General features: G+C 36.6%; 1 protein-coding gene across 4 annotated transcripts in view; it reads left to right on the top strand.

Moving 5' to 3' along the window:
* LOC306798550 (dystonin-like) overlaps positions 1–16,109 on the top strand; it is a 283,743-nt gene that overhangs the window by 189,755 nt on the left and 77,879 nt on the right. For all 4 annotated transcript variants that reach the window (XM_079298670.1, XM_079298669.1, XM_079298672.1 and 1 more), the window contains 10 exons: positions 1,488–2,033; positions 4,470–4,646; positions 7,281–7,404; positions 9,193–9,401; positions 9,664–9,981; positions 10,159–10,325; positions 10,874–11,030; positions 11,285–11,411; positions 13,843–13,905; positions 14,706–14,941. In XM_079298670.1, the coding sequence (XP_079154796.1) occupies positions 1,488–2,033; positions 4,470–4,646; positions 7,281–7,404; positions 9,193–9,401; positions 9,664–9,981; positions 10,159–10,325; positions 10,874–11,030; positions 11,285–11,411; positions 13,843–13,905; positions 14,706–14,941 (2,124 nt within the window). The remainder of the gene's footprint in view (positions 1–1,487; positions 2,034–4,469; positions 4,647–7,280; positions 7,405–9,192; positions 9,402–9,663; positions 9,982–10,158; positions 10,326–10,873; positions 11,031–11,284; positions 11,412–13,842; positions 13,906–14,705; positions 14,942–16,109) is intronic.

Raw genomic sequence — 16,109 nt, 5'->3', positions numbered from 1 at the left:
TGAGTCTATTCAGGCAAATAAAATGCAAAAAGTAACAATATAAATTCATACCCTTTATGTGACTTTTTCAAAAATCTTTGTGATACCCAGATGATTCATCCCCTTTTAATTCCCTGTGAATACTGATTGCAAATTGCTGCAAATAATAGTTTACTGAAATTATAGTTTTCACTTCCTACAACTTTAAGCAAGGACAAAGCAGTGTTTGAAGGCTTCAGACCAGTGAGTTACATAAAATTACAATGCAGCATTTTAAAAATAGATTTTCCTGGTAAGTTGGAAGCATTTAAAATAATAAGAGTTTCATGGTGTTTTCTGACTTACACTTTGAGAAATCAAGAACCTTTAGGTGTGAGTTGATTGACACCTTAAAAAAATTTATTATGCTTGTAGCTGAGAGTATTTTGGATTTCCTTTTTATTAGAAAAAAAAACAAACAAAAACCAAAACACCAAAAATCAAAACCCCAAAAGCAACCCAAGAAAACAGAATTAATGGGTTTTGTGTACGTGATATTTTTACATGTACTTTTTTGATAGTTAATTTCTGCACCTATTTGCCTAGAGAATAATTGGCAACTGTACTCATGGAAGAAAACTATACTGTTTATTTTACATAGCTGTTTTTCATGGGAGACCTTCAAGTATGAATAATTTTTTGAAAGAATATATTTGAAATCTGTTTTTCATTTGGAATATACTACTAATTCCTGGAATTATATATTTTATGGGATTGAAAAATGTACATGTGTAGATTGTGTTTTGATTTTTAATGTCAACTTGTATCTGTTTTATAGCTAACTATATTTGATAAGAATCATGGCTCTTGGTTTTGAAAAATGAAATTTCAAAGCAGAAGTAATAATTTTTGTTCACCAAGTGTAAGAAGAAAGTATCTCTACTATGTTGGATGCTTTTACTTCTTTAGGTCTGCTTGTCTGTAATGGTAGCTACAATATAAGTAATGGGACATGGAGAGTTTTCATTTGGAAAGTTGCCTACCTTTGAATGTTTTATGTGTTAAATCTCATTTTTAGATAAAGAATTAGGAAAATTTTGATTACCCTAAATACACTGCCATAAATTCTAAGAAATAAGCAAATTAATTTTGTTTAGGAAAAAAGTTAAAGAGATTGGTAATGCCTAATTTTGCCCTACAGAGTTGTGTTTTGGAAATACAGGGGAAAATTTTTATGTGATATATACATCCAGGTATTTCTGACTTGCAATGGTATTTGAACATTTCCATATGGCCTGTACATCTGGCAAAAATTACCATTTAATGTTTTGTACAATTTTTTAACTGCACAGAAATATGATGACCAAGAGTCACACTTTCACTTAAATTCCTGAAAAATGTAGGATTTATAATAAAAAATATTCAAATTAGAAAAGCCTTTTATCATTTTGATGGTCATTGTTTTACATATCCTTTTCTAAGGAACTATGTGAGAAGGTACTGGTTGTAATTCATTCTTTTATTTGTAGGCTCAACATGAGAAAATTATTTCACAGCAGCAGGCCATCATAGTAGCAACTCAGTCTGCTCAGGCACTGCTTGAGAAGCAGGGGCACTACCTTAGCCCTGAAGAAAAAGACAAGATGCAAAGGAACATGAAGGAGCTGAAGGCTCAGTATGAGACTGCTTTGGCTGAATCAGAGCGAAAAATGAAACTGACCCATTCTCTAAGGGAGGAATTGGAGAAATTCGATGCAGACTATTGTGAATTTGAAACGTGGCTGCAGCAGGCAGAACAAGAACTTGACAATTTGGAGGCAGGGACTTCTGACTTCAGTGGTATTATGGTCAAACTGAAAAGGCAGAAGAGTTTTTCAGAAGATGTTATATCTCACAAGGGGGATTTGCGCTATATTACAATTTCTGGACAAAGAGTTTTGGATGCTGCAAGGTCATGCAGCAAAAGAGATGGTGTGAAGATTGACAAAGATGGTATTGATACTTCAGCTACATATGCTGAAGTGCAGAATAAACTGGATAGAGCTTCAGATCGCTTCAAATCTCTCTATACTAAGGTAAGTTTTATTTATTCTGAATAGAAATGATTGCTGCAATTGATTTAGCAATTTGTGTAGGCAGGAGCTACTTGATGAAACAAACACAGTGAGAAGTTGTAAATTCTTTGTTTCACAGAGTTAAATAACAGTACAAGATGCTTTTCTAGAAGATCTGCTTTAATCAAGTTCCAGACTGTGAAAGGTCTGAATGGATGATACATTCTACTTTGTGTTATCAGGAAGAAATGAGACCAGAGTTCTTCATTGTTCTTTCCAGCCTTAAACAGCCTCTGAGATTGTGGCAGCTCAATGCCTCCAGTAATGTTTTGGGTTGGAAAGAAATTGTAATACTTTCAGATATATAATGTTACTTTATATTGCTTGCAGTATTTTCCACAGCTGTTTATTTACTAGGCTCCCTACTAACAAAATGATTGTAAAAAGAGAGAGACTATGCCAAAAATAGCAGGTAAAGTTTTAATTTTAATTTGTATCCTGAAATAGTTTGTCCCAATGTGAGCTTTGTTGTCAGCACTAGGCTTGAAAGAACTTAGTGATTTAAGGACAGCAATTATTTTCCACTGCTCTGCCAAGTAAACATTTTATTCTTAACAAGATCAGATTAGTGTCTAACTAATGAGTAATTAACAGTGCAAAATCCTCCATGTACCTTAGAGAGGAAAGATAATCTAGTTCTCTGTGCCAGGTTCACATATGGGCTCTACCTGATAGAACTAGATAAACATCAACAACTAGACTCACATGCCAAATGTCAAGCTGTTTTCAAAAAACCAAGTGTTCAATATTGATAATATTCCAGAACTGTAAACTTTTGAGATAATTATTAATTATATAATTATTAATTATATTAGAGAGAGTTGCTGCCAATAGCCTTTGACTGTCCTATTTCATATTTTTCTAAGATCATAGGCTCAAACTCCTTAGTAGAGCTTCACTGTTCACTGGTACAGTGCTGGTCTGCAACAGTGGCCATCTTTGTCTGGAATTTTTTAACTCTTTAAAGATATGTATTTGATTGCATGGTTAAAAAAGTAGTATAAAATGTTTTTTGGCTTGTCAAGACAGCTGTTCATTCACAGAAGCATGTTGTCCTTTTCCTGCATAACTGGTATGAACAGGGAAGCTAAATTGGCAATTCTATTGACATGTTAGATTTTCTCCAATTGGTTTATTAAATTACTATTGACATGTTAGATTTTCTCCAATTGGTTTATTAAATTACTTTGAGTGTGAATGTAAAAATTTCATAACAAAATTTTCAGAGAGCTTATTTTTATGCACATAAAAATTCCATGCCAACAGCTTGATTTGTCAATTTTCCAAATTCTAGCCTTTCCATATATACATTTAGCAGAGTAGTAATAACATGCTTTAAATATTTGGCAATAAATAGGCAGAACAAAGTAGACTTTTTGTGTCTTTAAGGACTGAATTCTAAAATGTGAGATCATCCACAATTAAGTGAATTTTTTCAAGTTGTAAATGAGTTGATAGTAACCTTTTTTGCCTTTTGCAAAAGTTTCTTGTTTTTAATAAATACTTAGATTGCTTTTACATTTATATAGATGTATCTGTACATGTGTGAGACATTTTTAATAGGCTTTTATGTTGAAAGAATCCTAAAATCAGTTCTTGGTTAACTGGTTATATAAATAAGCATGTTCTATGTCTGCCCACCAGATGGAGACCAAGTACCATTTGTAAATATTAAAATACAGTATCTGAAAGGTTCAGAATATAAATATTTAATGTAACTGTTTATAAATATTATGACTTGATACAATTAGATTTTCCTCATGAAACCATCTCCAGAAAGTCTGAGAAAGTTTCACTGACTTTATGTGACAATTTGCTGTAAACACTTTGGGGCATGATAACACATAGGACTAATAGTATCTTGTTCAGCTGACATTTCTAAGTGAATAAAATAAAGCATTTGTGCAACACTGAACACTTTGGATTCACTATGCAGGTAGGGTAGTTATGCAAACAGTAGTCCACTGACTGCATTTTAATGAACATACATATCTCTCCTGATTTTTTAAAAAAAGTCTAGTTTCCAGTGACTTTCTACATTTCTACTTTTCCACTTGCTTTCTACATTTTTGGTGCCAGAGTTCTGGTAAAGAATCTTTATATTGGTGAATCAAAAATTTTTCTGGAAGTTTTTCCTATTCCAGTACATCAAGTGAGATTCCAGTTTCCAACCTGCATCAGTGATTTAATCCTAAACCACCCTTTAGGAGCACAAACTGACCTGCATAACCTGTCCAGCTCTTATGTATCAGTTCAGAAATCAGTAAGACAGTGAAATGACGACAGAAAAAAATGATGCAATATTACAGGGAGGAATTTATAACTTTGAGATTGGTAAGAAATGCAGGACACAGTTTAATGCCTGTGTATTTTCTTGTTTCTTTTTTACACTTTTAGTGTAGCATCCTTGGAAATAACCTTAAAGACCTGGTGGATAAATACCAGCATTATGAAGATGCCTCATCAGGACTTTTGTCAGGTCTCCAGGCCTCTGAAATAGCTGTGAACAAACAATTATCAGAGCCAATTGCAGTGGATCCCAAAAATCTCCAAAGACAACTTGAAGAAACTAAGGTGAAAAGCTTTAAAATGCACCAGCACTTTTGTCCTAAAAGGAACTGCTTTTTTTTTTTTGTCTGAAAAACAATATGATTTAATACAATCCAAGTGGCTGCAGGCCAAATTCTTGCCTTGCATGGGGACGTACAGCTTCTATGGTTCTGAAATTTGCTGTCCAGAGCAATATCTGAAAAGCACAGGGTGGAAAAGAATGGGGTACCAAGAAACCATTAGCAGTGGTGAAAGGAAGATGTGTTTTCTCTCACTTAGCAAATGACAGGGTGAAATCTGGAAAGTTTTTGAACTAAGAAAGGATTTAGTGATTATGGTTTTCTATCAGAATAAGGCTTGGACAGGGATCCAGGTAGAGAAGTCCGTTTGATTGTTGTCTGTGAGTCTTGGTTTGTTTTTTTATATTTAATTTTTTTCTGTTCACATTTGTGTGTTACTTCATTGTGAAAGGGATCATACCAGGTGAACACTGTGATATGAGTAGTCTCTCTGCTTGTTTCAGTTTCACCAGTGCTATAAACCCTGCAGAGAGTGAATTTAGGATAATTTGTGTTGCACAGAAAAACAGTATTTTTTATTTTTTGCCACTGAGGATGTAACTCATGATTTTATGTAAATCCTAGTACAGGCAAGACAAGTTAGTGATAGATCTTGTGAAGGTAAAAAAAGGATAGCTGTATAAAGTGTAGGTTTGGAAAAGGCTTTAGGAACTCAAGTATATGGTGAGTTATATGAAGTTTCATACAGTCTGTCATCCTTGAAATGACTGTTATAGTTTCATAAACACATTCAATCACCTATACTATAAATGAAATACAAGATTATTTGTTTTTTGGTGAGCAAGACTAATGGTCAGGCACTTCCTCACTGTTTTGTCTGTGCTCAGTGAAGTATCAGTGCAGGTCAGACACATTTACTAGTGAAAAATGATAGTGGATGGCTTTTGGAAAGTACATGTTTTAATCATTTCCCTCACATCAGCCTGAGCAGTAGTTACCTTTATCTGTGGTATCTTTCAAATTGGCCACTGGAAATGCCAAGCACTTGGTGCACGACAGCAAAAGGAGACAAATCACAGCCTTGTTTAAGACAACAAAAGTAGAAGTGTAAATTGTGAACTCCTAACAATTGAATCTTTAGATACATTTGTGCTTCCAAGCAGTAGAAGTGTAGGAATAAAACCAATTACAATTTGAAGCTTCATTTAAACATTTTGTTCTTTATGCCAAAATGAATTATATTCTCTATAATGCAAATTTTCATGGACATAATACAAAAGGAGTGAGTACTAGGGGTCTTTTTATGAAATGTCCACATGGATTACTTGCCACACAAAAGAGCACTCTATGACTATGAGTAGGGGAGAAAGGAGAGGGAACAAAATGTCAAAAGATTGAAAGGAAGAGAAAAAACAGGAGTCTGAAGAAAGCAAGCCAATTAATGAAAGCAAAACAAAGAGTATTTTGAGGAAGTCAGGTGTTGCAAGTTAAAGCTGTCCCTTGTAGCCAACACATGCAGCTGATAATCCAGCTAGACACAGACCTTGGCAGCATGGTGAGGTCTAATCTTTTTATGGGGATTAACTGTTCTTCAGAATATTCTTCACTGCCTCTGGCATCAGCTTGCTTGCCTTCTGTTAGCATACAGGGTTTTCTGGTACATGTCTTTTATTTTTTTTCCCTCCTTTCTTTCTTCACAAGTACTAGCCTAAGCCTCTTCAGATCTCTTGGAGACTCATTGTGTCAAATGGGTCAGCAAGATGATGTACTGTGCCCTGGCACAGTCTTCTGCTCTGGGTACCAGTGCTGAATGCACTGACAAGACTTCTTTGATTCATATATTCATTGAGTATCAATGAATATCAAAACATAAACGAGATGCCCCTTCATTTTGGACTTGTATAAGGTTCAAGTGGATCAAAATAAACACTAGAACAGAGGCCTAAAATAATTTAAAGATTATTTACCCTAGAGTAAAAGTAAAAGCAAAGTACTCTTACACTGTAGAGAGATAAGGCCACTAGAAGGTGATTCAGCCTTACTGTCTTTGTTGACTCTGGAGAAAATCATGGCTGGGCTAGTCTCTGAACATGTGTTCCTTAGTTAAATGGACAAACCTGGCAAAAATTCAGCCATACTGCTTCAGGGGCTCCTGACTGTGAAGGCAAAGTCATCTTGTTTCAAGCTATTCCTGTTTGTGCTACAAAATCAGCCTGATCCTTTGTTGATTCTTTGTTGATACCACTGCTGGTGAATGTGTAACTGCTTCTGTTGATTGTATTCTTTTCCCTCTGAATTGTTCCTAGATGCTGAATTGAAAAATGTGTTTATAATAGTCTGTACAAAGGGGCTTTAGAAACAATTAATCAAAAGACACATCTGAACTTACATGCAAGAAGTAAGTTGGGTCAGATAAGCATTCTAAAACATAAGGTTTAAAAGATGGTGAATGAACTAAAACAAGAGCCAAGTTAACAACAGCCATAATCACCAGTCAGGATTTTTCTTAAGGAGAGGTCACAAATTGAATTAATTTATTCCCAGCAGTAAGTTTAGGTTCTGTGACATATCTCAAGTCTTGATTATGTAAATATCAACTGTACTGAAAAGCATAACTGATAATAGTGGAATTTTACAGGTTCTTCAGGGACAAGTGTCTAACCACCAAATTGCTGTAGAAAAACTGAAAAAAGCTGCTGAAGTGTTATTGGACACAAGGGGAGAATTGACACCAGACAAAGATGAGATTCAGAAAACACTGGGTAAAATATTTGCTTTTCTTAATACCTCTTTTTATCACTTGTGTCTGCATGCAGATTCTGGAAAAGAAAAATTACAGAACTTCCACATTCTTATGTCACTGTTCAAGTCCATATTTGTTGGGTCTCAAGTCATTACAACACAGTAATCTTATTGTTGGTCTCTCCTACATGGATCCATGTGCTTTCCACTGTCATTTCATTTTTTCTTTTTACAGAAATAGGGATTGCCATGCAGAGGTAGTGATTTGCTGAGGATCATAAATTCTCCAGAAAAACATGACTCCAAGGAACCTATTTATAAGCAGTTATTTGGAGTTTGCTTAGTTTAGGAATTACTTCCTTTTAACTTTCAGAAACTGTCTATGAAGGGGTTGACTTTGGCAGACTGCCACATGCTCAGCCACCTTTTCTCTCACCCCCCTTGCTCAAGTGGATGGAGGTAAAAATTAGGATAGAAGACCATGGGTTGAGATAAAGACAGGTAGACTTGACTTGGCAAAAATTAACTTGCACTTAGAGCCAAATAAAACAGGTTTAGGAAATGTGAGACAAATTACAGCAACACTATCCTCCACCCCACTCTTTTTTCCTGGCTTACCATCACTCCTTCCTTCCCAACTAGTCCCCATTTCTCCCTGCCAAACAGTGCAGTGTGGATGGGAAATGGATGCTTGTGGTCAGCCTGTAATTTCTCTGGTGCTGCTTCCTCCTCACATGTTTCCCCTGCCTGGTGAGGGACCTTGCCAAAGGCTGGAATCTTCCAGGCTAATATTGTTCTAGTGTGGGTGGAGGCTACATTTCCTTCAGGAAATATCCACCTCCTCTAGCATGGGTCCTCTAATGTGGTTACCTGCTCCTCCATCCTCCACAGATTTCAGGGGAAGCCTTTTTCTGCTCCAGCACCTGGAGCATCTCTTTTCCCTTTCTTCTCTGACCTTCATGTCTGGAGGGCTGTTTCCATACCTTCTTTTCCCTCATTTTTCAGTGGTTTCCTTTTTCTTAAATACATTTTTGCAGTGGCACCACCATTTTGGCTGAGGAACTCAGCTGTGCCCTGTGATGGAGTTGGACAGAACCATCTGTGTCTTCCACAGGGCAGCCCTTGACCTTGTCACATGAGCCAAAAAAACTTGTCACTAACAAATCCTTACCAAAACCTTGCCACCTACACCTAATAATCTTTCCTGTCAATTGTGAGAAGTAGCACAGCATGACATTCAACATTGTCTGAAGTTTGAAGATGCTCTCTGTGTATCACCCAGCTATCTCTTCATGGAATCAAATAAGTAACTTGCAGAACAACAAAATAAAATAATTGTGGCTTGACTCTTTGGAGTTGGTGATAAAACTCTATGGGAAATACATGGAGCTTGTAGCTTTCAGAAAGTTATTTTGAAAGTGTTGGATGTCTAATGAAGAACCATCTGGAAGAACCTCTCAGATCTCACAGTCACATAAGAGACATAATTGTAGAAAAGCTGTCTTAATACTCTGCTATTTTATTTCTTGGGATCAGTCAACAGCTGTCTTAAGCTAGAAGTACATGGAAACCAGTTTCTAACACTGGGCACTACAGCTGTATGCTACTCCCTCATCTCCCTTGTCCAGTGTGTTTCTTGGCTCTGTTTGAAGTTGTTGGTCTTTTCCTTCTCTGTCTTTACTGACTAAAGCTGACTTTTCTTCATTCTAACATAGCAATTTTTGACTCAACTGGTGACTGCTGGTGCAGAAAGTTAAAAGCTCAGTTTAGCTAGAGGAAAAAATTGAAATATATCTTCTTTTCATCAGATGATATTGTGGAAAGATATGACAATTTATCCAAATCTGTGAATGAAAGGAATGAGAAGCTTCAAGTAACTCTGACACGATCCCTAAGTGTGCAGGATGGTTTGGATGAAATGCTGGATTGGATGGAAGGAGTTGAAAAGAGCCTTAAAGAACAAGATCAAGTGCCTTTGAATTCTGCTGCTATTCAGGACATTATTAGTAAAAGCATTGTAAGTAGCATTCTATGAAAAATAAACATTTGTTTGATAACTCAGATTTCAAGAGGGAATTAAAATCTTAGGTTGGCCTCTATTACGGATACAAAATACTAAGATTTTAAAGATGACTGTGGTGTGAAGTGAAGGATTTTTGTAGCTGAAATAGATTACACTGATGGTGTAGCTGTAGTGATTTGTTGCTTTGTATGGTAGATGAATTTCACTTCTTAAAATTTAGTTGCAAGTAATACAGAGCAGTTCTTGTTTGCTTCAGATGCTAGAGCAAGACATTGCGGGTCGGCAAAGCAGCATAAACACTATGAATGAAAAAGTGAAGAAGTTCATGGAAACAGCAGATCCATCCACTGCTTCCACACTGCAAGCTAAAATGAGTGAGCTTGCAGCACGGTTTTCTGATGCAAGTAACAAGCACAGAGAGAAGCTTATGAAAATGGAGGAATTGAAGACTAAAGTGGAGTTGTTTGAAGGTCTGTCAACAAAACTTCAGTCATTTCTAGATGAGAAAAACCAGGCACTAAGTGAGACGGAGGCACCAAGAAAGGATGTCAGTGAAGTGTCTCAGTACATGCAGGTACTGTAGGATTCAATTTGTATGTGTTGTGCATTCTTAGTCTAACTCATCTAAGTGATTGAATAAGAAACAAGGCATTTTTTTTTCCCAGCATTGGTTGGTTAGCTAAAATCAAGAGTTTAATTTTGAACAAGTGATTGTAAAGTCTAATATGAAGAATGTAATCCTATTTTGCAGGAAGCTAGTGTAGAATTGGCACATCACAAGAAGGATCTGGAAGTTTTGAAGCAGCTCCTTGAAGAACTTTCATTCCATGCTCTTCCTGGAGATAAAGCACTGGTATTAGAAAAAGTAAATGCTTTGTCAAAGAAATTCAAAGAGGTAGAGGAGACAATAAAAGAAAAGTAAGTTGAATAATAAAAGTGTTTCCACTTTGGCTAATGACATAGTGTGAATGTTGGGATTACTGCTATCTTTTTGTATGCAATCTCAAGATATTGAAGTTTACCAGGGTAAGGAAGGGTTTTTTATTGGAAGGAAAAGATTCTATTTGAAAATGTCTCTAGTAAGTCTATCTGGCCCAAGAGCTCTAAAAAGGGCCATAAATATAAGTAATTTTTCAAGTTTTGTGACATTCACAGGATTCTGGGCAATTTTAAGAAAACTCTCCTTCTCCCCTTCTGTGACAGAATATAAATTGATTCTTATCTACATTGCTTTAGAGTGCTATTTGGCATCAGGCTGCAAAGGAAAACTGGAGAAATTGTAAGAGATTCCATAGATGTTACCTTTGCAGTAAGACTAGGTTTTGCACATTCTGCTTGTATCCATAAAATTCGGTTTTTGACACTCTGAATTAAGGAATAGTAACATCAGATTAATAATATTTATTGTTTAATATTGTTTAATTGTTAGAAGGAATACTCTCATTCCTTTGTCTTTAATTGTCTAGAGAAGAGGATGTATCATCTTGTCAGAAACAAATGGATGCTTTTGAGCTCCTTGTAGAATCATTAAAGAAATGGATAAAAGAGACCACAGAACGAATTCCAGCAGCACAGCCCTCTCTGAATACAGAGGAGTTAAAGAAACCTTTGGAAGATACATTGGTAAGCCTTTGTAGGAGAAGTGAAATCTGGCTGAAGGAAATAAGGCATCTATTACTAATATTGAAATACAGATTTAAGATGTAAGCAGTCACAGTAATTGGGACTAGGGAGCTTGCAATCTGCATTTACATTCCCATTTGTTTTGTATGTTTATAACAGATTCCCAAGCAGGAAAGTTGTTCCTTTCTGTGCACTAATTCTCTTAAGTGTGAAGTCAGTTTTGTAATGAACAAATTACTATCTTTCTTAACCAGAATTTAAAAGATGAGTGGACATTAAAGGCACCTGAACTGCAGAAAATGAATAGCAGAGGAACTTTGCTGTGTAACTTAATCACTGCTGTGACTTCTCCTGCAAAACTGAGAGCAGTTGCCAAATCAGGTATGCTTTTGTATCATCAGGTAAGCCTAACATTCCAAAAATGTTTAAAACCTTTTAGACAAAAATTAATACTATTTCACCCTTGGATTACCATTCTGAATATTATGGCTTGGGAGAAAACACTTAGCCATGTATCTTCTGACATTATTTGCTTCTATTTAAAGTGTCTAGCTGCTGTAGTAATTCAGTACGCGTTGTCATTGTTTTGCTCTAGTTTAACATGTCCTAGAGCTGTTATGTAATTCCCAGATAGTGAATAAAATGACAGGATCACAGTTGCCTTCACCTCATCCCAGAAAGCTTCTGAGAATGAGAAATGGACTTGTTCTGATCAGTGTTCAGTGCTTCACACATCCATCAAGTCTGCAAGCAGGAGAAATACAAACCTTGTTTTGCAAACTCTAGTAATTGCAGAGAGATACCTATTTAATGGCCAAAAGACTATTCTGTGACACCAAGCAAACACAGAAAGGTTTGTGGAGTTGTGGAGTTTTTGTTAAAAGGATAATGAGGAAATGGTTTATATAAAAATGAGCCTAGGTAAATGTACTCACCCTAGTATGATATCATAATTGGTATTAGTCTAATGTGTTTTAATTGAAACAACAGCACAGAAGGGAATTAACTTTGTTTCTCAGCATGATTTTCCTGGGCAAAAATGTGTGTTCTGTCTAGACCTTCAGCTAAATTCTACTGGTAATAATTTAAAGATAGCAAGTCTATTTCTATGTTTTTGGTTTTTTTTACTCTAGTGCTAAATATTAATGTGTTTTACAGAAACCAGTAATTCTGCCAAGTATCATTCCAGACATAGTTCAAGGACATTGGGCATTTTAATGGCAATAAGCACATTTTCAGTCAATTCTTGAACTGACTAGGTCTGGAAATAAATTCAAGTGTGTTTGCCCTCATTGGTCATCTGCAAATGACTGTGAGGTTGGGGACTGACAGAGGATACCTATTGGGCAAAAGTAGAACTCTTTATTTCTTATATCTCATTGTAATAGCTGCCTCTGTTTTGGGTTTTTTTTTAACTTTAAATAAAAATCTTTCAAAGAACATTTTGGAATCTTCTATGATATATTTAGGCTCATTCCTCTGCCTCTTTTCTACTATGCATCCAGATAGAAAAAACAGTTTACTAGCTATCACATAAGACCAGCTTTATCATCCTCCAGACCAGAACATTTTCTCTCCTCGACAAGAGCTGTCCTGTGTATACTTTATCACAGTTATAAATACCAGAGTCCAGCTAAAAGGGCATGAAGACCTACAGGACTCTGGCTGGGGCCTGTGACTTCTCTTATCTGGTTTGTTTTCTCTTGCCATCTTCCAGCTGCCACTAATGTGGTCCTCACTGTGCAGCTGGTACTGGGGGATGAATGCATAGCCTTTTCCAAGGCAACCATTAATCTTCTTCTGTTAATTGCTCTTCTGGGAATATGTACATATGTGCAGGGGAGAGGGAAGTGATTCTCCTTGCAGTTCTCAGCAGTGTGACCATGTGGCCCTGCTCTTTGGTCTGACTGCATTTTACAAAGCCCATTAGCTCTGGTTTCAGAGGCTCTGATATTATGGTTAATTAGTAGGGCTGCCTCCAAGTGACAGTAAGTGACAGTAAGGTGTAAGAGTGCCACACTGCAGTTCTTGTCATGGAGCACATGCTTGAGCCTTACTTATGACAAAATAGGGAGGGATTAATCCAGTTGGTTTTGAGAGCTTTCTGTGCAGTGTGCAGTGCACATAAGCCATAGAATCTTTTAAGCTGGAAAAGACCCTTAAGATCATGAGCTCCAAACATCAGCACTGCCAAGTCCAGCACTAAACCATGTCACCAAGTGGTACATATACATGTTTTTAAAATACCTGCAGGAATGGTATCTCAACCACTTCCCTGGTGGGTAAAGATGCCCTGAATAAGCAGTGCCTTTGGTTGTGGTGTCTGCCCTAATCACTCTGGGCCTCTTTGCTGTTTAACATTTAGTGCTCTCCTCACGTGCAGCATTTGCCAGCTCATCCTCTCCCAGGCTATACCTGTCACAGCTGGGAAAAACAGTGTTCTCAGTAGGGAACAGGGTTCTTTGGGAGAGAGGAAGGAAGTGATGTTAGCAATCTGGATGTGAATAGGCCTCATAGCTAGGGCACAAACCTTTGGCCCTGGTCAGTTGTTAGTACTGTTAGAGCTGTGAGCAGTGGGCTGCTGACACATCATACATATGTGCACCCTTCCAAGTGCTAGCATGTACACCCCACCCAATGTGCACATGCTCTGCCTGTGTGATACCACTTATGGATCTGGCTGGCTGCAGCTTCATTCTTGACATTGTAATGGCAGCTATGGATCATGCTGTTTGAAGAGGAAATGAAGTGCTGGGGTTTTGGTGGGAAAATGCTCAGATAAGCAAGAGGCTTCATCTCTTTTGATCCACAGGTGGCACAGTTTTAAATGGTGAAGGAGGAGCTCCAGGAACTCAGGACTTCCTGAAAAATAAAGGCCAGTAAAAATTTCAACATTAATAAAGAAGTCTTGCTTGCTAATTACTGTTAAATATGGAAGTATTTTTTAAATGTGCATAAATTTGCTTGTAGCAGTCATTATTATACTGAAATTTCACATCACCGTCACAGAAGACAACTACATTGACTAGGACTTGATATTATAAACAATTATAACAATACCTATCTCATTATTTTCTTTGAAGACCAACAAAATCTGAATCAATATATACTTTTATAAATGTATTCGGGGATAGCTTTTTAAATATAAGACGTGACTTTTGAGAAACACCTTTCAATGGGAACTGAAACTTTAACACACATCAGCTTTCACAACATGCATATGCACAAATATATGTATAAAAAGACACCCATTTTATATACATTTGTATCACTGTGACAACTCTTACAGAAACAAAGGAATTTTTACATGAGGACTTTATGGTAGTTGAACTGTAGCCCACTCAACTCAACTTTTAGTCATGGAATTGTTACTTAAAATACTAAAACAGCAACAGGTAGAAAGATTGAAACATGTCTGTGCACTTGTATGTATTGAAATAATGATTTCTGTGAAATAAGAAGTTTGTGCAAATAGAAACTTATATTAGCTCATTCAGATGTAGTGGTACCACATTTAGAGTAGGTTAGAAATAACTAACATATTCAATGACTTCTTATTTAGGGGACTATTAGCTACTGTTACTCAGAGTACTGTTCAATACTGTTTGAGTACATTCAGTATTGTTTCAAGGGCTTGTAACTTCTAAAACAGTTTTTGTGCATCTCTCTTTACAGAACTGACAACTGTTCAACAAGCTATGTCTAATGTAAATCACAGCTATGAAGATTTGGGAGTTTTATTGAATGAAAAGATTTCAGAACTAGAAAGTATGCTTTCAAAAATGCAAAGTATTCAGGAAGAATCGGCCTCAATGATGCATTGGTTGCAAAAAATGGACAAAACTGCATCAGACTGGGAAGCTGCTCCAACAGATAGTGAAGCTGTTAAAGCCCAAGTTGAGCAACATAAGGTACTTTGTGCCTTCAAACAAATACTTTTTCTTATAGCTATTAGGCAGATGCTATGAAATAACTGACATCTCAGCCTAGCTTAATGTTGCAGAGAGTATTTAACTGATCCTACTAAACATATTAGTCAGTCTTAGAGCAAATCTGGAAAACTGTGTCAGTGGAGTAAAGGAGCACTGTGTCAGAGAGAATGAGTTTTGCAGGTCAGAAAAGAATAATTTTGTTGGACAGTTTGAGAAGTCGAGGCAATACTGATTATGCAATAACCTTTTATGATGTTAGTGGTTTAGAGGTATATAACAGATTACTTGTAAGTCTGAAGGGCTGTATCTGCCCAAAAGCTGTTTCTGCAGCTGCTGGCTCACTGACACTCCACAGACCTCCTGCTCTCTGCAGCTGCAGTGGCTTATGTCTGTTCCAAGGCAGTGTTTCTCTTCAGCAGCCCTGTCATGCCTGTTAAGTTATATAGCTGCACAACAGCCTCCTTCCCCCTTTATAATTGATATGAGAAAACCACTGAATCAGCAGTAAGCTTCTGTCCTGTTTCAGCATTGGAGACATATGCTTCCCTAGCAATGAAGGACAATATTTACACATGTAAGGTTCATCTATAAAGAGAAATGTAATGGATAGGGAAAATTCTTTTCTTGCTTGTGATTGTATATAAACAAAGACAGAATTAGATTTAACTGAGTTTCTTTTATATTTGGCGGATCACCCTTAAAAATTAACCTGACCAGCTACCAACATCCTCAGAGTTGGATAACATTCAATCCTAAAATTCAGACTAAGTGTGAAAGAAAACCAGCTCTTTTTTCTTAACAGAGAATGTGCAAAGCTATCATGATCTAATCCACAGTGCAGTAATAGAAAAGTATTCACAAATAGTTGGAAAACTGAGTGAGTGCCCAGGCAAGAGTCATCTGATGCATTGGACCTTTTACTAGAAGTACTAAATCAAGTACTGTTTGTTCAGTGTTTATTTTCTGGGTCTTGGGTAATTAAAAAGAAGCTCCATGAGGCAAGCTTTGTTACTTAAGAACATTCATATAAGACCCTTTGCCAGGCATGTAAGAAACATTCACTTCTGTCTGCAAGAACAGCATTAATTAGGATTTGCAGGAGTATCTTAGTCTTCTCTAAGGTTTACACTTAAAACTCTTGATTCTT

Source organism: Erithacus rubecula, assembly GCF_903797595.1.
Source record: "Erithacus rubecula genome assembly, chromosome: 2".
Classification (NCBI taxonomy): Eukaryota; Metazoa; Chordata; class Aves; order Passeriformes; family Muscicapidae; genus Erithacus; species Erithacus rubecula.
Note: the sequence above shows the minus strand (reverse complement) of the source record. Positions and strands in the feature narration are given on the sequence as shown.